This window comes from Antennarius striatus, chromosome 15, assembly GCF_040054535.1.
Source record: "Antennarius striatus isolate MH-2024 chromosome 15, ASM4005453v1, whole genome shotgun sequence".
Lineage (NCBI taxonomy): Eukaryota > Metazoa > Chordata > Actinopteri > Lophiiformes > Antennariidae > Antennarius > Antennarius striatus.
In genome coordinates, this window is record NC_090790.1 from 6437692 (window position 1) to 6460188 (window position 22497).

The following is a 22497-nucleotide window of genomic DNA, read 5'->3' on the forward strand; positions in this document are numbered from 1 at the left end:
AAAATAAAATGCATGCATTCCAAGTATCAGCGGAATTGTACATGTTGCTATTTATGAGTAAAGAAGAAATTCTGATTGTCAGCCTTGCATTTTAAATATGGCTAACAAACACTACCAGGGTGGACATAATGTAACCTTTGGTTGTCACATTTATCCTCGGCATCATCACAAACTGCTACTACAAACTACAGACTTTGTATGCTTCACGTTTTAGTGATTCTGAAAATCACAAAGTTGCAAAGTTTAACAAGAATAAAAACAAACACAGCGAGGCGGTTCTGGGTTCGCGTCCCGCTCTGTGTGCAGTTTGCATGTTCTCCCCGTGTCTGCGTGGGATCTCTCTGGGTTCTCCGGCTTCCTCCCACCTCCAAAAACATGCGCTTCAGGATAGTTGGCCGTTCCAAATTGCCCGTAGGTGTGAGTGAGCGTGTGTTTGCGTCTCTGTGTGGCTCCGCGGTGCACTGGTGTTGCCCCCAGAGTTTCATCGCCTCACACCCCAAGGCAGGTGAGATAGGCTCCAGCTCCCCACGACCCACCACAGCCGATGAAGCGGTAGAAGATGAATGAATGAATACACAACAAACAAACACAGTACAACAACAAACAAACACGGAAAGGGTGCTAACCCATCATCAAAATGTGCACAAGTATAAAAGCTGGTTTAGGCTTCCATGAAACAGAAATCCTTTCTTTCCTTTTTGTAAGATGAAAATAAGGAAAGTGATGAGATAAAAATATGGGGAAAAAATGCATCTATGATACACAGTATCATATGATGGAAGTTGTGATTCCTCTTGTTCCACTGTTTTGTGTCAATGTAACAAAAGAAGAAAGACCACGTCCCCTGTTGAGCTACTGATATCAAAATAAATAGAAAGGAACAACACAGCCTCATTTAATGAGGTATTCCCATTATTTAAATGTATGTCACATTAGTGGGGATCTGCTCAATTCAATATATTATAATGTGATGTTTGGCCTTAATGCAAAATCAATGATGAGACAAGCCCGCCGCTGCTGAAAACATACAAAAGCAATTTCCAAATTGACGCGTGGAGGTCCTGTGTGATTGATTCTGACTGCTGCTGGATTTTAATACCGGTCAGAGCGAGCTCATTGACTCCCAGACATCGTCTTGCGGTTTATCTGCAAAATGTCAAAAGAGTCCTTTCCTCCCTTTCCCTTCTCCCTCATCTTTTCTCCCTCTTTTTTTTTTCTCAGGCTGAACCAGGTTGAGTGAATATGTTGAATTAAACATGTTGGATAAATGTGCTGATTACTTTATGCAAATACATCCGCTTTCTAATCGATCATGGCAGGATGTAGCAAAACTTACTCGGATCTCGCCTCTTCGGAGTAATCCTCACAACTACAGACCAATTCTACATGGTTCTTCAATCAACTGCAAAGCTTCACCGTTAACATTTTCCACTGAAGTAGAACTGACACAATGCCATCAGCTGTCATCATCAATTTAATGACTTCATATTGTCCCTGCTGCCTGTTTTAACAGCCTTCTAGCCGTGAAAAAAATTCTCCCTCCACCCTCTTAGGTCTGTAACCACACACAAAAAAAACAATAGAGTAAACAAGATTAAAGAGTAAAAGAAAACAATACAACTTCAGAAGTTGAGAACAGCAGACTTTTCTATTCAGGGATCACCAACAAATCCCCACCTCGCATCTCCTCATTTGATTCGTACATGTACAGTCCAAGACAGAGAAACAAGTACGGCTTCTATATTCAACACATGCAAGCAAAAACTTTAAATTAAATTTAACTTGTAATCCATCCTTCCATCCATCCATCTCTAATGGAAAACATCTGGATCAAATGCTAAACCACCCATCAAATGAATAGCACAGCTTTAATCGGCTGGAAGCCTGTGCTCACCTCAGACTTCAAATCCTGATCCTCCACCGGGATGAAAGGGGGAAGAACAACATCAATGGGCAGTGGCCTTACGAATACCCATTTAAAATACTAAAAAATCCACTTAAATATCCCATAAAAGCTCCCATAAAAGTAATATGATGACAGAGTGAGTCATCCACCTTTACAACTGAATCCGCCCACAAACACATTATATTCCAGAAGCAGACTATTTGATTATAGAGTTGAGTTCAACTCTTGTTGTTCCGTGACACAAGATGAGATTGCTGACCCTGAAGCTTTTACGCACATCCAGAATTCTCTTTTATATATTCAGCTGAATGTAACTGAGACATTCCACTCTGAATTACCTTTAAACTCTGGAAAACCCCACAGCCTACCACAGTGATAAATGTTGCCACTCTAATTTTAAAATTATATTATGATGCACATGTCGTAGGAGTGCAAACTACCATCTCATCGAAGAACAATTTTATGAATACCATGCACCATAAAAAAGTGTTTCACCTGACAAAATCAGGACATAACAGTTACAAAATCAGCATAGTCTCTCTAAGATAAAACCTAGCATGTGAGCATCACCAGCTGACTTCTGTGCAGGCTCAAGCACAGATAACTTTTAGGGTAAAAAGTAGAGCACTGATTTGCAGGGCTGATATTGAACTCACCTTGCCGAAGTCCCTGACATCAAAGAGATCAAATGGGTCAAACAGTTCGCTGTTGCGTAGGCTGAACTTGTCATGGCAAACCTTGAGAAATGTCCGGATGTTCTTCAAACACAGGAACTACAAAAAAAGGAAAGGAAAAACATTAAAAAGGGAAGCTCAGAGTGAATCCTGATTTAATTAAGTTAACAAATTGCACTTATACCCGTGAATTATAGTTAAAGTGTTGTAACAGCAGTATTGAACGAGAAGAACATCCTTCAGAAACATGTTCTGCCAGAGTTAATTTCACATATTTAATATAAAATAATATAATATCCACCATCGTTGTAACTGCAATTTTGTAAATGTTTCATTTCCTGGTTGATTGGCAGGAATTTGATTTCATATATGTGATTACTCAGCATCTGAAGGCAAGAATGCTGTTTACAGACTGGGCTGTCTCTCTGTTCCAGATAACAAGAGTCAAGAGGAACCTGTCCTCTGATACCACAGACAAACCCACCAGCAAAAAATGCCAACCAATGGTAAAGATCTGTTGGAGACAGCTGCTGGCCTCAAAGGTCACAGTTCAGATATAACAAACAAAAACCTTGAAATGTCAGGAAAAAGAAATGCAAAAGCCCTTGCACATACTCAAAGTCAGGTATTTGGAAATGAGAACAAGAAGAAATCAGTTCAGAGTAATTAGAAATGAAGGTTTGGTGATACATAAGTAAGAGGAAAAGTCACAATAACTAACATTTGATAGTATTTGCATTCTTACTTCAGTGTCAAAAAAGTCAGTTGCAATGTTCAAAAAATAAATAGATAAATAAAAATCAGCCACTATCAGTAATCTCGGACGTCTTGTGTAGATGCAATCAACAAAGACAAATGCAATCTGTAGTGTTTGCATAGCTGGTCTAGCAGAAACAATCTGCAAAAAAAAGAATGTGACAGAAAAAAAAAATAAAAAAAAAAAAAATAAAAAAAAAATATATATATATATATATATGTTATACACACACACACACACACACACACACACACACACACACACACACACACACACACACATATATATCAGGCTTACATATTGGTTAATTAGTTTTCTGCAGATTGGCACCATTCATTCAATAACGGCTACTACTCTGTAATTTATATTAAACAGGTGTGGTACTGTGAGGTAATATTGGGTAACAAGAAGTTTATAGGAACCCTGCAGCATTCGCATATTCTCATAATAAACTGCATAATTAATACTGTCTGGTCACAAAGATTGATGGCCTAGACCCTTAAATATGCCATCATACAGATAAACCTTGAGAGCTGGGAACAGTCTAATAACGACACAGGCATATTGAAATATTAATGATGAGCCTAACTGCCTCTCCATCTCCCATCTTTGTGAATGCAGAGACCTTGAATGTGCATCCACGTGCTGCTCAGATATGCCCTTTCATATCTCTGCATAAGAGATACGTACTGATGGTCGTGAAAGCAGAATGCAATCTGATAGATTTGAGTGAGAGAGCCATGTGGAACAAAAGGCTTGATTGTCTGTTCTACCGAAAGCTTTCACAATATGCTTGAGACTTGTAAAGACTGCCACAAAAAGATTCAGTGAAGCAATCAAGTCGTATTAAACTACCAGTTCACATTTGGTTACTGGTGGCACACATCTAAGACAGTAAAGACAGATCCAGTAAGTTTTCAGGTGCAAGCAATACATTTCATAGTATAATAGAAAGTGTGCCAAGCTTTAAACCATTTAAATCAATTGTAGAACAATTAGTCAAACTGTTTCCAACAATGGTCCATGTCATGCATCATCCCCAGTAGACTACCAGCTTCCATGTTTTAGGACAACACAGCAACTAAAGAACTCATCACCACATCAATTATTTTTCTTATGTATGCAATATACACTCATCTGATATGGTTTCCTGGTATTTTGTGACATTTCACTTTGCCTCTCGGCCACACCTGAGAGCCCCACTGACTCATTCTCATTCATGTCTGCACATCTGTTCAGTCCAAGTGTCATGGGTGTGAACCCCATAAGAGAGCAGAATCAACCAATGAAAAGAAATGCTGTTGGTTGGCTATGGCCAAAGAGACATTTGCAGTTCAGCAGCTCAGGTTATCGTGTCTCCTGATCCTCACGTGCGGTTGGAGGAAAAAAAAAAAAATCTTATTTTCGCAGTCCAGATATGAAATGTTAACATTTGCTGGAGTGGTTTGGCGATGCGAGAGAGAGAGAGGCTCTACAGATATAGATCAAGGGGGGGTAGATGTGTTTGACATTCTAATGTATGTGTAGCGATAACAGAGCAGGGGAACGGGCAAGGAGAATTGCAAAGATCTCGATGACAAATACACCATTTCACACAGAATGGAGGGAGTGCACCTGGGAATAAAAGAAGGCTGTGGTCATCTCCGTAGGCTGGAGTTGGCCTGAGCTCAATCCATCTGGATTTACCTCACTGTGGTCTGCAAAACATTCCAAGCTAGGCACCTGTTATTCTGTTTTTTACCGTGTTGTGAGGGATTTCCAGAGTCATAGATTGATAGATAGGCATGCTGTATTCCACAGATAATTCCTAGTCTCTTGAATCTCAAACTATTAGAAATGTAATTCTGTACCTGTAACAGATTTAACTTTTCTTTTTTGGAACTGCAGCTTCAGTCAATACTCAAATAATATTGACATTAGTCACCTTTAATAAAGAATCATTGGAATTTCTCTGAGAATTTTAAACATGACCTCTGTAAGACTAACCATATACAAACTCGAAACGGGGTGTTTGGTTGTTGCAATCTGTGAATTCACTCCTAGCTGACATTTCATAGCAATCATTCTCCTCACTTTTTTGATGCGACAAGAAATACACACTGGAATGTTTCCTACAGAGATATCTTCCCAAAAACAGACCAGAAAAAAAATAGAAATTCATTTGGAATGCAGTTTTAGTAGCAAATTGAAGTTAAAATTCAGAAAATGTGAAATTATTGTTCTCTATTGTGTTGCATGACAAGAGCACTATAGACCATTACGGCTGTTGTCATCTGTCCTTACCTGACAAAGGGAGTAGAGTAGCAAAGAGGGCTACGAGGACAAACTTAAGTGGTTACCACTTGCTCTGTGTTTACCATTTGAAGTTACTGTTGTGTCAAACACACTACTTGTGGCAGCTTAAATTGTACTTCTCTACCTTCAGTTCCCGAAGCAAGAGCAACAATCGTCAGATCCAAACTTTACTGTAAGTATGGGAATAACAAAAGAAAGAGAAGGTCAGGCAAGGATTGAAGTAGAACAAACATAAATATTGAGGATCTTATAGGGGTGCTTGTACATGGAGAATGACAGTTGCGAATTCAAGTTGCGAAAATAGAAATGAAGACAACACAAATGATAAAATACCCTAAATAAAATACGCACCACAAGAGTACATGTGGTTGTTTGGTGAAGAATTTTGTAAAAAGATGTTTAATCATTACCGAGATGCAGTATGTCAACGATATTGAATGGGGCGGGCAGAATTCCTTCATATGACCACACTCACTCTTCTTTGGTGACTTAGGATAACATTTGGAAGAAAAAGGTAGTTCGAGACAAGCAATAAAAGTTTACTTCTTTAGGTGGTCTCAGCCATGGTACAGCAGAACACTTTTTAGGTAAGTGTCTTGTGTGCTCCACTGGAGCGACAGCTCTGATTTCGACTCCTCAGTTGAGACAAACATCTCTTGAAAAAGGCGGGTTGTTGTCAGGAAGGCAGGAAAGAGGCAGCAAATAGCAGTGAACGGGAAAGAGTCAGGTAACAAAGACCTGTCAATTCTTTGACAAGCTCTTCTACCATATCACCACGCAACATCACACATAGAATAATGTATTGATCTGTTCATGAGGGGCGTCCTCATCTGCACACGCATCCTTCATGCTCATATCCGAGGATGCACAAATTAGAGCTTCCCTGGAAAACCAGAACAACAGAAAATTAAAATTGGATGCATGGAAAGTGTGGTTTCATGGATGACTGGGGAAGGAGAGAAGGGGGAGAAAGAGGAAAATGTGGGTTGTTTTGCTAAAACTGAATGTCTTTGCTGTCAGGAAGCAGGGGCATTGAAGAGGGCAAAGCTTAGAGACAAAAGAACCCATGGGGGGTGGAGAAATAGCAAAAGAGGAGAAGAATGTTGTTCAGGCTGAAAAACTAGAGCATTGGGTTTTAAGATTGCAAGAACTATTCTGATTAGCGCATATTGCCAAGATCCTGTGCTGACATGATGTCAGTTAAAAACATAGTGGTAAAAATAGTACACAATAAGTTCATCTGAAGGTGGGGTTATATGGTGCAAATATATGTCAAGTCTCACCCAAAATCACAGTCAATCAGTCACTCAGGTGATGGGCTGGGTCAAAGTAGGTTTAGATAAAACCACCATCAAGCAGCGCCATTGTCCATGACAGAAATTTCATCTGACCTGTGATGTGGAACCTGCACAAGCTGCAAACCACCATCACAGAAATTCAAAATTAACTTGAAGACAAGTGAAATGTATGCAGGAACACACTAACAGATTAGTAAATTAACGATTTTTGAAACTGGTCCCAATTTGTTCATGATACACAACCCTTATTCGTATATTTTTTTTTTTTATTGTGACAAAAGTTGGTATTTTTATTTCATACATTTCAAGCAAGAGAAAGCATTACATTATGAATAAATATCTGTTTCATGTTGTCCAGCAGCTGTTACATGAGTGAAGCAATCTGGCAATCTCTGAACAAATACCATCACAATTGATCGATGTGAGAATAATCAGTTACAGTACATCAGACAAATCAAATCATGAGCAGTGGAGAAGATTTCCTCTGAAGAAGAACTTTCTTAAAGTTCCATTGTGCAAAATCTCCAGTTGACTGCCACAACATAAATGTAGATGGAGAATGAGGAAGTGATCGCAGGTCAAGAGGAGAGGAGAGGATAACCCATCAGGAAATTGGAGTCAATGGAAAAGACTGATGCCTGCCTGTCAACTGTTGAGATAACAACGACAACAACAAAACACACAAACACACACACACACACACACACACACACACACACACACACACACACACACACACACACACACACAAATCTCCTCATGCTGTGTATAGCGTGGCGAATCACTCCAACGCCTCAGAACAGGAAGAACCTCTCAGCAGGTGAGAAAGCAGCAACAAACTCATGAAACCCACAATCTGTAGACACACTATGCAAAAGTCCACACACACATCCACTCACAGTTGCCAGGTAGAGGTGATGATAGATCTCGTTGACTTTGGGTTTGGTTAATGATCCTTCCTGAGGTGCTGATCGGCCTGCTAAGGAGAGATTTATGCCTAGCAGTGACCAGCAAGCTGCGTTTCCAGATAAACCTCACCCAAATGATTGGCTCTACAGTGCAGAGCATGTCCATTACACTAGCCTGGTAATACCTCATTCAGTGGGGAAAGTGAACATTTGTTAAGCACGCAAAAATAGCAACAAAAAGAGGAAATAACATTCCTGCCTGTTGTTCAGGGTTTGGTTTGGTTTTTTTGCATGTGCATATGGTATACTGCAAAGTTAATTTTAAAACATACATGAAATATTGGTGTATTGATACTTTAAATCTCTCCCTTTTTCATTCATGCTGGTCGAGAATAGCCCATAATGCACTACAGTACAGCATACAGTATTCACCTGAGAAGCATGAGTCGCCCTGAGCTACAGGAAATAAACTGGAAGAGCCATGCTGGCTGTTTTGTCTATTGGACTACATCCAAGAATATCTTCCAACTACCACTTCCTCCTTTCTAATCTTTAAATCCCCTTATTTGAAATCAATATCTGCTTTGATGAATATTTTAAGCCAGCAAATATTCCTGTCTGAGGTTTTCACAGCTACAAAAGTTGCAAGGGTTGGAAAAAGAGTGTAGCCAAGGAGGAATAATTTGCTAGTTTATTGTAATTAACTAGTTCTTTTTCTCTTCCTCTTTGTAATGAAAACATGCAGATTTTAGATGTGTGAGCAGGGCCCTCTCTACCAGGTTATCAAATGTTTAGAGGGAACGTGCCGGGTGATGCGAGGAGGGTATAAATGAATGCTACAGATCTCGTGACCTACTTCCAGGTCACCCACATGCCTAAATCAGAGAGGAGAAAGGCCCTGCCCCAGCAAATTGGAGAAGAGGAACATTGCATGAATAATGCATTAACATAGTATGCAAATGTTTTAATCTCATCCCATTACCCATAAAAGCCTGTAAGCAGGTGACCACAGTTTAAAACAGTGTGCCACCCTCAGCAAGTGAGGGGGAACTGCTTATTTAGTGAGACCCACATGGCTTCATGTTAAAATTTGGAAGTTAAGTGGGCTAAGGACAGTTTTCAGTGAGGTTAATCTCCATTACAAAAGACGATAATTCAGCTAAGAGCGGACACAGTAGAGAGAGAGTCACCATGAGTGTAGCGTGACTGCATAATTAAACTGAGTCCACCTTCATCTTTCCACTAGCTATTCATAAATAGCAACTCTGAGATGAGAAGCACAAAAGGGTGAAAGCATTAGCTGTTCTGTAACATGCCATGCTCACTGCGTGGACGCATATTAGGTCATTCGTGAGATGCAGTGGACCTGAATCTAACTAAAGAGGAGACCCCTTCCTGGTTGTGAAAAGCCTTTTTGTCTGGCGAGAGGGGAAGAATGGAGGGAAGAAAGAGAGACCATCACATTCTTCGAGGTACTGCGCTTTCCTTTCTTAGCTAAAACAGAGATGACTACAGAGGAGTCTGTTATTTTCCAGATAAAGCTTTACAGATGAGTGTCTTGATCTATCAGTGGCTCCATCACACTAAACATACAAAAATTCTAAAATAACTGGACTGGCTATCTATGGTTCCCAAAGGATAAACCCTAGTAATCATTGACTTAACCCTTGAAGCCACCAACGGCTTGACATTTGTATTGTTGTGGCTATATATTTTTTTGCAATGAATATTTAAATATAACATGTTAAATATATTAGATATCCGATTTATAATATTTACATGAATTGCTAGGATTCATGTCAGAAAATGAATCCTAGCAATTCCTAACCTTTTCTCCTATTACCATTAAATGAACAAGAAGTAATGATGACAGGCATGACATCATTTAAATACCAGTAATTGTTAATGAAATCAACTTTTGCTTGCCATTGATTCCATACATTTTGATGTCCTTGGAATCTTAGCTATAGTAATCTTGGTTGAGGTTAGCTTTGTGTTCACATTCATTGTTAAAGTTAGGGGACCTTCAGCCTCATGGATAATAGAATTGACTCGTCAGGAAACAGGTCATGAACGGAAGTCTCGCTCGGCTAAGTCCTACATTTGACTGGTTGATTCAACCGCCCCAACATCCTCCCTTTACTGACTGAAGTAGCATGACCCCAATTCTTCCTTTGCTGTCAATGAACAAATGACAATTATTTTTAGTCATTTCAGGGTTTTGTCTCTTGAATGATAAGTAAGTCTACTGAGAGTTTTTTTTTGTGTGTGTGTGTTTTCTATTTCACTCTTTTTTTCCACTTATGTCAGCTCATTTATTGCTTAACATTACAGTCGACAGTCGTCTAAATATCAGTTCAGTTATATTTTTGTGCTGATATTTTCTACTATTTTATCAGTTATTTTAAATAAATAATGCATAAAACAAATATTGTCACATAACATCATGAAAGTCATTGTGGATTAACAACTTTACCCCGGAATACATCAGTCATGTGAACCTTGTGGGGGTTGTTTCCAGTTGACTATCACTCAAGGTGATGAAACTGAAAGGAAAAAACAAAAGCTTCCTCTTTTATCAACTAGATTCCACCTGACCTGTTATTTCTATTTCCACTCACCTGTACTGTTTTTGTTATCTGTTCACTGTGGATCACTAATAATTCATAAACCTTCTTTCATCTTTATAGTGAAAACAACACGTAAAGTATTTCTACCTTTGTTTTTGTTTTTTGCAAGAGAGGCTTCACCTTTGCATGACTGGCTCTATCTCTTTTTGCACTGTGGAATAAGGTAGCTGGTTTCCACAACACCCTGTAATAGAAATCACCACCATCTGCCTGGATCGCTGCTGTCACGGATGTGTCCTGAAAATGCATTTTGTTCTTAGCGCAAACACTAACATTCACAAAATAGAAAATCAAAAATCTAATACAGACCAAAACACGTCAGTACATAATTCGGTTCTTCGGGTTCAATCCACTCTTCATGTAGACTCTAAACACTAACTGTGGTGTATCTAAGCAACAGACCTTGCTCCAGAGTGGAGTCTGCATTTGAGGTATTTCCATCCAGGGTCTCAGCATCAGACTCTCGGCCTGATGAATGTGTGTAGGAGGCCCGCCGAGGATCCCAGACATCCACAAATCAATGGCCGTGTAATTTATGACATCAGACCACGGAGAAGAACACTAGATCTATATTTTAACCCAGTGACTTTTCCACACAGTATACGGCTCGTTTTGATAATTTAGATTATCTACAGCATAAGATGTGTTGCGCATCTTTTTTTTTTTTGTCATCACACACAAAACAAACAGCATTTACAGTACTGTACATGATGATAGTTGGGATCAAACTCTGAAAAGAATTACAGCAAAACACTTCAGAGTCACTCTACATACATAATTCAAAAGACTAAAAAAAACAAAATGGAGGCACTTAAGAGACATCTTATACAGGTAGTCCTCAAGATACGAGCATTCAACTTATGAACCTTCGTAGGTACAAACAACCACACACCGTCATATCCGATTACTGTGGTTCCTGTTTCTGCAGCAACCAACGCCGAGCAGCATAACCTCAGAAAACCTCAGTGGCCCCCACCCCCACCCCCATGATAAAATTCATACAGCAGAGTATAATTGACATTATGGTACTACAGTATTTTATTTCATTTATGTGTTGTTTTTATAACTTGTACTTGTTTCTTTGTCTAAGGGAATAGTACTTTTGTACTTAAAGTAGTAATGGCATTTCAGTGACCTCAGATGGCAATTATAGATTGAAATTTCATAAATAACTTACGAGCAATTCAGTTCACGGGCATACTCTCAAAATGTCCATTTCAGTACCTGTTTTTTTTTTTTTTTTAAATTTCATTTATTTCAGGCAAGGCAAGGAAAAAACAAAAACAAAACAAAAAACAAAATATTAAATAAGCAAATAAATAAGCAACACACATAACTCAGCAATACAATTCTGCCTGAAAAGGAGTGGGAAGAAGAAAATGTATTTAATCCCATCCAAGTTCCTCATTCAGAGATTAACAGATTGAGCTTCACTGCTACTTCATTCAAGGACAATTATACAATAATTGCATCATGATGGCATCACCATAGCCAACAATCATTATTACATTGTAGTAGCAATTTATACAACAATGTAAGGAAGGCACAGTATAACAACAATGGTAATGGACAATATACTAACATCAGTAATTAACTAAACACCAACAATGGTAAAAGAAACAGTGGAACCTTTAGTTGATTTTTTCTATGTGCAGTGACTGAAATTGACATTACAGATTATAAATGCAAAACATATAAGCTATTTAAAAAAAAACAGAATTTCTTAATAATTGGTTGACCAGCAACAGTGTCCACAAAATAAATGTTATCGATTGTTACACAGACTGAAAGAGGGCACTTCCTTACTTTACAACCTTAACATTGCCGCAAGTATGTTCTAGTTGTTACTAAGGACTCATATAAACCTCAAGAGAGTTGGAAAAAACAATCAAGTACAGTAATTATTTTTGGATAAATGGTTGTAGGTGCTCACATTGGAGAGTTTGATGCTTTGTTGCACTTCTTTCAAAGTAAAATGAAAAATCGGCTGTCTTTTTAGTTTCTTAATGCCAAGCAAACAAATTATATAATAACTACAGGTTAACTGATAATAGAAAAAAAAAAACTATAAATCTTTAGTCATAGGCCTAATTGTTACTATTAACATCTGATTATGTTTCACTGGTACATTTTATTCGCAGCAGCCAGCGACTAAGTAGTTTTTGAAAGGTCCTCTAGAGTTATTACAACAGATATTCAAAAGGCTAAAACCTGGAAGGATTGTTAGAGCCGGATGTTTGTCAATTCTTTGTTTAAGGGGTGCGTCAGGTACACAGGGGAGGCAGCTCTGTGCTCCTGATGGCTGTGATTATCTCCAAGGTGACAAATGCCATTAACATGGAGAACAGCCTGTTAATTACCTGACTGGCTTTGGGGCCAAGCTCAGCTTGTTTTAATCATCATACCCACAGCTTGGAAAAAAATATAAATAATTCAATCATCACAAAGCTTTGCCTATGACACACACAGCAGCAATCAACCAATTTGCAGATTAAGTGATTGAATGGGTGGACATTGTGAGCTATTTTACATCCTCTCAGTGATGCAAAAGGTGATATGCAATATGAAACCACGGGAACACAATGCATGTGTGTGACTCAGTTTAATTTCAAGTGAAGCTGTCTCAATAACAAACACAGGTAATAGTCAGCGGCATACTGTGATAATAAATAAAAAGCTGCAGTGTTGTACATTTTCCCTCCTGACTGGTTGTCAAATGGCTCACAATAGTATTTATTAAACAGAATAATTATATAAATCATGACTTTATAGGAACTGAAATTATAACTGAGAAACCGAGCACTCAGTCACTTTTAATGTCAACGCTACACAATGCAGATATATCTGTTTGTTTCTTTGTTTGTCTGTTTTCTCCCAGCAGTGACAGAGGGGGGGGGGGGCATTGTCAAGAAGTCAACAATGCAATTTTACAGAATTAAAAGATTAGCATCAAAATATGAAGAAATATTTTCAAAGAAAACAAACTGAAATCAAGTAAACTGTGCTAGCCGCTTCATCAAAAAAAAAAAAAAAGATCCCACAGCAAACCCTTAGTCTGAAACAGGGGTAAGGCTTCAGCCTTCTGTGAGACACTCTTAACATTCAAAGCATAGATATATGGTCAGTGAAGACTGCCATCTCATTTCTTGCCTAACATTACTGTAAAAAATTTTAGATGTCAGTTATAGATGTCAATTTTCTAGTCCATCAAAATGAAAGATGATGTGTTGTTAATGTAAAGTATCCCATTCCTGTAATCCCTGCAAGAAATGTTCAGTTGAAAAACCGGATCTGTTTGAGAAAATGTGGACACGTTGTTACATGTTGGACATTGGCTTGTGATAAAGAGACTCCAGAGCTTGATTTTGAAACTCAGACAGAATTCACACATTATTTATAATATAAAACGTGTCACGTTATAGAAAGTGTCCTTCATTTTTAAGCAACATGATTAGCATTGGAGGTTGAACCAACCTAATTTTTGTTTCATTTCATGTGTTGATATGTTCATTCATTCATTCATTCATTCATTCATTCATTTTCTCAAACCGGTTCAACCGCCTGTGCAGGTCGCGGGGAGCTGGGGCCTATCACAGCTTGTCTTGGGGCGTGAGGCGGGGAAACTCCGGGTGCGACGCCAGTGCACCACGGAGCTACACACAGACACAGTTGAACACAAACACGCACACACACACTCATTCCTATGGTCAATATGGGACAGGCCATTTAACGTGAAGTGCATGTTTTTGGATGTGGGAGGAAGCCGGAGAACCCGGAGAGAACCCACGCAGACACGGAGAGAACATGCAAACTCCGCAAAGAGCAGGACTCAAACCTGGAACGGCCTTGCTGCGCGGCGACAGCGCTACCCACCGCGCCACCTTCCCACCCTGTGTTGAATGTTATCAAGTACAATAAACTGTGATGTGATAAGACAGTCTTTGATCAAACATTTCTTTATCGTTGTATGGTTTAACTTTGGATCATATTTTTGGTGGTATAGGAGATTAATGGAATGTTATTCTACAATCCGAAGAAAATTAACAGTATATGTGATCTGAGTCATTCAGACACAGACACTATTGGGTGAGACCTGATTCGGTACAAATGAATCACAATTAGCTGGCCTGAGTAATTAAAGGCTTTACTGATTGGACGTGATTCTTTTTAGGCTTTCCTCAACTCGAATATGTCAACTAAATGAAGCAACCATGTCTACACCTCAACAGGACAGCTCGAGGTCACCCAATGCTGTCCTCTGTCACATCATATCACAATGTCACTGCCTTCTTTTTGGTCCTTGTCACCCTCGTTCACCGCTGAAAACAACATTATACATATGGACTATACTTCCTGTTTATGCTTCCCCTACAAATTACATTGGAAAGCTTGCTGGCACAGTCCCTTGTAATTAATCACAGCTAAGATAAAAGCATTGTCAAACTGGAAAGAAAAACAGCTTGAGTGGGGGAGAAAAAGGAGGATAGGGTTGAGATGTTTTGTGAGGGGGGGCATTTATGAGCACCATATGAAAGGTGTAGAGGGGGTAGTGCTTGTGAAAGCATCTCATCATCATCATCATGACATTTAATTATCAGTTTACATTTCTCATACAAGATGGTCATACAGTAGCCACACCTGTCTGTATGCTCTTCTCTGCACCACTACTCATGAAGCTGAATGAACTTTTGACATATTGGTAACCCAGGTGTCCCGTCTGCCCCCGGGTATAGACCTGAACTACATATGAGACATCAAATAGCAGACAGCCAAAAAAGCTTAACTCCTATCTTTCTAAAAGACAGGAACTCAGACAGGTCTGGAAGAGTAAGGGGTACAAAGAGCCTTGTCAGACACATATCGCAGCAGTACAGAGCAAGGCAGGATCAAACGTCCGGTTCCAGCGGGTAATCCTTCTCAAGAGGATGAGGAGGAGGAGTTGTTGCAGAAGATTGAGGCACAAGTGAGGGAGAGGAGAGGCTGGTTGTTGTGCCACAGAAAGCACATGTTACTGGCTGTTTCATCCAACAGGCGAAACGACGCCAGCTCGTCCACAGCTCTCCAGACTGTCTGGCACATGAGCCACAGGAGGAAACCTTTGGAAAGATCAGAGTCCTAGGCCCCAAGCATGGATAGACTGTGTGTGTGTGTGTGTGTGTGTGTGTGTGTGTGTGTGTGTGTGTGTGTGTGTGTGTGTGTGTGTGTGTGTGTGTGTGTGTGTGTGTGTGTGTGTGTGTGTATGTGTGTGTGTGTGTGTGTGTGTGTGTGTGTGTGTGTATGTGTGTGTGTGTTTAGCTACAACGCCTTTCCAACGCATCTGCATGCCTATTCTATAATTAGAGGTTTTAGCCCATATTCAACAACCAAAACATGGCCGCAGTGCAAAGAAAACCCAAAACGGGTTATAATAATATTTATATCTTGTGATAAGACCAAGACCACGTTTGCGGTTTTTGAAAATACAACAGATGTTGAACATGTTTCATAGCATATCATAAAGCAGTCCTCCATGTGTGAAACAACATGAAACAGTTTCAGTGTAGTTTCTAGATTTCAGGAATCCTCTTTCCAGCTTACTCCAGTTTAATGCACATCACCTTTCCCTGAGGATGTCTTCTCAGGCTATTTTCTTAGATTTGGGTCAAATCAAGCTCTGACCAAGCTAAGACTGAAACTAATTTAGAAAAACACCCAGATGCTGTTTTACTTTTACTTAGTCAGGTCTACAAATTCTAACCTGATTTAAGTGTAGAGCTTATTGTAATCTGGGAGTAACATGATTACCTTAACTGAAAACCTATGTTGTCATTGAATGTTCAAATTCCTGATCAGCTAAAACAGGCTAGCATTAATATTAAAAAAAATTTTTTTAAAAAACAACAACAACTGCCTGTTGGACCATCTCAAGATACAAACATCATCATCAAATGTCATAACTGTATTGAAAAAAACATATGTTAGTCCTAAAAAATGTGCTTTCTTGTTGAAAATAAATCCTGACATGATTCAGTTCTTTCCCATGTGATTGCCCAGCAATGACAGTAACATGGACAAGCCATAGTTCATATCAACAACCTGTTGGATGCTATGAACTGTGGTTTCAGGAACATCCCAGAGGCCAGAGGTGAGAGAACTTAAGAGGCAGTAGCAATATGATAAGCCAGCTCATACTGCTCTCATCTCCCCTGCAATCGGACAGTGCCTGCAGCACCTCTTTTAAAAACAGACACAGAAAAAAAAAAAAGCTGCCACTCAGGATTTAGCCTACTTTCCAACATGCCCATTAATTTCAAAGCAGATGGTGAAAGACGAGAGTGGATTTGAAGGAGGGGCATCCAGGAAGCTGCGGAATAACAGAGTGAAGAGCTTCAGATGGAAGAGGCAGCAGGGAAAAAGTGGTGACCCGAGAAAAAAAAGGTATGGGAGTTACTCCAAAGAAGATTACAGGCTTATCGTTTTGTCTTTGGAGGAGCTCTTCTGCTATTAGATGTTGGCATATTCGGCACAGATAAGCAGCATTAAAAACTGATACTGTGTGAAGGACTGGGAAAGTGTTACCCTGCTCAATTTTTTTATTGATCGGTGTATCCGCACTTTGCTTGTAGGCGCTTATCATCTGAACGGGTCCAGGAGGATTTATGAGGTGAGAGGTGAAAGTATAAATCAAAGATATTTTCTGAGACAAAATAAAAGGAAGCGGAGATGAAGAAAAAGGCCCGAGGCTACATCTCTATACTATGATGTGAACATTCTCTGCAGACAGGGAGTAATAGCCAGTATTAAATGACACTGCTATAAAGACCAAACAATAATGCACAGCGCTGATAAAGCCGATGATGTACACACGGAGCAATGACTGCAATCATTCCATCTGTAATTAATTAACATGCAAGCCAATTGTGAGCCAAAATGTGGTCTGTTGAGTAAAACATATCACAAACAAGACATCCTGAAGGACAGTCATTAATCATGAGATCAGCCGTGGTGACGCGCCCTCGAGGCATTTTTGAAAGGTTAGATTTACAGACTTATGATATTCGAAGGTTTCCATATTGCGGCATCAACATCAAAACACATATGAGGATTTCCTCATCGATTCATTTTGGAAAATCACTTAAAGCTTTTACTGTCAGACAGTGTTGAGAGATAAAGTGTCTGAGTAAGAGGGATGACTACGGAGAAGGATGGAAGAAAAGTGCTCGCGGGGAAGGAGAGGTGGAATATGTCCGTTTTTCTGCCTGAGGACACACAGGGTTGAATGAAGTCCCCTGTCAAACCAATGGAACAAGCCTGCAAACTGACGACATTGTCTACACCCACGTCTGAACGCCATTTAGCCTCATTAAAAGAGAGACATCCAGCTGAACAGAGCTGGAGGCTGTTAAGTGAAGCCATGCTTCTATTTTGCATCAGTGTTAAATTGTACACTTGTATCAAGTGGTTTGTACAAGTAGATTGTATGTTTGTATGTTCTCCCTCGACAGATCTGTGGCCACATTCCATAAATCAGTCTTCTCCAAAGTTTGGAAGATTTAAGCTTTGACTGATTAAACTGATTCATCAATATTATCAGTAGGAAAGATGGGTAGATACACATTAAGATCAGATTTACATGGTGGTCAAATACCATAGTTAACCTTTGAGACTTTTCAGTAACACAACCAGCACAATAAAGGCTCAACAAAGGCCACAACATTAAGGTCAGAGTCATCATTCATCCAGTTTCTTGTCGTCAGCCACTTGTCTGCCTTGTGGGTCAAGTGTTTGCTGGAACCTATCCCAGCTGGCTATGGGTGAGAGGCGGGGTACACCCCGGATAACACGCCAGCTCATCATGGGGCCACATAAAAGACAAACAAATATGCATGCTGCTTTGGTGTAGACCGTTTCACCTAACGTGTATGTTTCTGGAGGTGCGAGGAGCAGGAGAACCCAGAGAGAGCCCACATAGACACGGGGAGAACAAACACACAAACCCTGCACAGAAGTTAATCAAACATGGGACTTTCTTGCTGTGAAACAGCAACGCTACCCACGGCACCAGCCCGGTTTGAGATATCATCAAATATAATTCCTGTCAATACCTTTATTCATTGTCCCGAAAGAGACTTAGCAAACAGTAGACTTAATGATGTGTACAGAAACTTGCTACCTCCTCCACAAGCATTGTCTGCAGCAATTATTATTAAGTATTCATACTTCCACACATATTCATCTGTGCTGAAACTGTCTTGGGCAGATTAACAAACACTAATAGTCAGATCGAATGAGGTTATAACAAAGACCAATATCTTTGGAGAATACTCAGGTTTCTATCTTACAGAGCTGCACCATCAACACAGTTTCCTTATAGCACACCATCAGCCTGACCTGAAACAATTAACCTGCATTTATTTAATACATCTTTCTTTAAAGCCTTAGCTATAATTGACTCTGACCTGTGATCCCCTAAGTGGGGTTGTCTTTGAAAAAAAAAAAAAAAATCGACAAAATAACTATAACTGTAACAATCGGGTTTACTCGTTCAAAGATATATTGAGCAATACATTAATTTCAGCTTTGCTCCAGTAAAAACAAACAAACATGCACACAAAAAAACAAAAAAAAACCCACAGAAAACAGAGCAACACAATAGTAAAACAGGATAAAAACATTAAAAAAAGCTGATGCAAAGATTGTTATTGAAACCCTGACAGATGGAGGCTGGCATTGTGCGAATACTCCACAATGGAGCAATCATTTCTATCAGCCCTGTGAACACACTATGTGTCACACGACCAGCCAAGACTGCAGCTGGCCGCTGCGAGCAGATGTGGGGAGAGGTAATTATTTGGATATCGTTGCGAGAGAGTGGGAGTGTTGAGGGTCTAATATTATGTGTGCATGGATCTGGTCCACTCTATTACATGTAGGGGGAGCCAACAGAGTAATGGAATATTTGATCAGCGCAACTCAAACACCACAGGGCTTATGTCTTGATGTCGGACGAGTCAATTGACATTTTTATTATTTTAACAGAGAAACAAACAAACCTGATGGAGTACACAACATGTGTGATTCCCCAGGATAAAGTCTAAAACAAAGCCAATTACATGTTAGGAGCATCACTTGGGACCATCTTTTAGTTCCCCTGGGAATCTTTTGACGCAAAAGATTCAGTTGCTCCTAGAAATTGGAGAGACACTTTGTAGGCCAAGTAAGAGTGGATGACATGGATAAATCTAAGTGTTACTAAGACAAGCTGACAGGGATATCTATTTGAGACAACAAAAGAAAACACTTAAAACTATAAAATGTATGTTCAGTTGTTATACTCTGAGCTCATTCTTCACTAAAGCTCAAAAACCTGTTTTTTTCTCATTTTATCCTCTTTCCAACACTATATCTGCTCATCCTTGCATGAAAACACAGCTGGAATTTTATTTTTTTTATTTTTTTGTATGTAAGTGAGCAGGGATTCATACAAAGCTGCATTCAGACTTGAAGGTTTTTGAACTGACACACTAACCTTGTTTCATGTTTCTCAGGTGTCATGTATAAGAAAGGGGGTATGAATGACTCAGTAAACAAAAGGCATAGGTTTGACACCAGAACGCACCACACGGATTCTATGTCCTATAGGATGTAAGGAAACTAAAACACCTTTTAGATGTCAGGAAAGATTGTCTCTGAATACTGAAAAGGTCGTTGTGTCGCGTGCTGTGCTTTAAGTCAGTGCTGACTTTCTTTGATATTTAACCAAGACATCCATCTCTTGGGTAGCCATACTTAGAATTTAGTTTTGGTAGTGAAAGTATTCAATATGCCTCATCCAGCCATTTGTTGGTTTGTTAGCAGAATAACTTTATTATTATATCAGTATTACTATTCCTAATGAGGAAAGAGTCATCTTGAGAAAAAGGCAGGGACAACATGACTTTTGCTCTTTTCCAGTGGATTAATAATGTATTATTAACTTAATTAGTATTCCATAGTTCCTTCTTATCCTTTATATGTAACATTAAAAAGATTAAAAACAGATTACTCTACTTAGTACATCGAAACACCAAACAGTTGGTATATTGTACTCATATCCTGATGAGACCATGTTTGAATTTTGGCTTCATTTATTACAATTCCTTGTTTTAATCAAACTCAAATTTGACTTGCGCAACAAATTATTTCCCTTGGCTGCCTTCCCAAACATTCAACACAAATGTGTGTCAGTGTCTACTTTATAGTTTACTTTATGTTTTGTGTGCTATTGTTCCAAGTGTACAGGCATGTGTGTGCAATATGTGCAACCCATCTGATTCAACGTAGATAATGTTGGAGACAAACAGTCCTCTTAGCCTTATCGATTAAGTCATCGTGCTGACGAAGGTAAAACACATAAAATCAAATAGACCCCAGATAATATCTCAATACAGCTACACAAACTTTTATCCTCTCTGCAAGCACAATGCACACAGCCTGCAAGGCAACTTCTCTTAAATGACTCGATAGAATGGTCGATATAGCAGGCACATGTACACTCAGGTGAGCTGAGCTGGCATGCTGAACAGTCTTGGATTATAGCTCTCACTGTGATAGTTAATGGAGCAAAACCTGAGGTACAATACCGCAAAAAGTTTTCTGTGATTCAAACCCAAAGTGCAAACTGTGACATTTGCATCTCAATTCACAATGTTTAAAAAATTATACGTGCAAAGAGATCAATGCAAATGTTTGAGTAATAGGACTATAATATACACTATATATGCAAACACACCTCAGAGAGTATGGCTTGATCACTGAAGAGTATCTGATAAAATTACAACACCGGGCATCAGTGTGACATAAATGTAAACATATAATATAAACTCCTACCTGGCAGTGTGTGGGTGTTGCATCCACACTGGGATCGTTTGCTTGTCTTCCTTTTGAGTTCATTTGGCAGAAAGTAGCAAAGACCAGCCAGAGGCCAGAGGCCCTTTTGTGTCTGCACAAAAAGGCTGTATGCACCACACTGTAGAAAGCTGTTTCAGCGAAAGCACCATGAGAATTTCTCCTAAGATGCTTTAAGTTTTCAGACATGTTTGATGCAAGTAAAGAAGGAGTTTTAAACAGCAAGATTTCAATTGCTTCCAGCCAATCCTGTCATTGCTAATACCAGTTTGGTGACATTTTCTTCCAGTATTACTGAGCTACCAACATGACTCACATGAGGCCACATACAGTTAAGTCCGTAAAGGTAACCCTGATTTTAAAACCCTGTCCAAACGTTTGAGTGGCAGAATTTATATTAAAATGATGCCGATGAGGAATATAACATTGAAGTTACGCATAGAAATTATTTTTAAGTCGCATGCTTATACATCTGTCCTTATTTATATCCTAAATCCAACTGGATTCATGTGCTTCTAGACACAGGTTGACAGTGAAGATGTTTCATGTAGTTAATGACAATGCATTAACTACATGAAACATTCACTGTGTTTATCTCCTCTAACCAGATCTGGTACCCTCTCCTCTCATTGTATTTCATCTTTGTTCCCGCCCCTGTTCATAATGAAACATGTCTCTCATGTCAGGCTTGTTTTCACCTGTAACTAAAGACAGCATTTTTTAGGTTATTCTTGAATATTTTTTTTGAGTTTGGGTCTCAGTGGTTCAGCCCAAACAATAAGTGAATATGTTTTTTAAAAATATGATTTAAACTGTATTTTTGACATTGAAAAGGTTTAACAGGGTTTCCTTCCAAAAACAATTATGCAAAACCTGCACACCTACAGACTGCAAGTGAAGAAACATCACTGCAAAGCTCACGTCCGAACTTTGATGAAACCACAGACGGCTATCTCTGTATAAGTTTAGCACAGGATAATGGCTGCTGGTCACGATACATTAATACAAGCCCACATTACAACAGGCTTTTCTCTCTAGGGGGCTAATGATAATTGAACCTATGGTGCTGTCTGTCCATCCATCACACTACAGGGAGGGTGAGTCACAACTCTATCCTGTATGAGCGCTCCTTCTTCCCTAATATAAATCCTAACACAAAATCT

At 39.3% G+C, this 22497-nt stretch overlaps 1 protein-coding gene across 6 annotated transcripts in view; it reads right to left on the reverse strand.

Moving 5' to 3' along the window:
• The window catches only part of vav2 (vav 2 guanine nucleotide exchange factor), a 172739-nt gene that overhangs the window by 120615 nt on the left and 29627 nt on the right, over window positions 1-22497 (reverse strand). For all 6 annotated transcript variants that reach the window (XM_068335758.1, XM_068335756.1, XM_068335754.1 and 3 more), the window contains exon 2: window positions 2563-2679. In XM_068335758.1, coding sequence (XP_068191859.1) covers window positions 2563-2679 — 117 coding nt within the window. The remainder of the gene's footprint in view (window positions 1-2562; window positions 2680-22497) is intronic.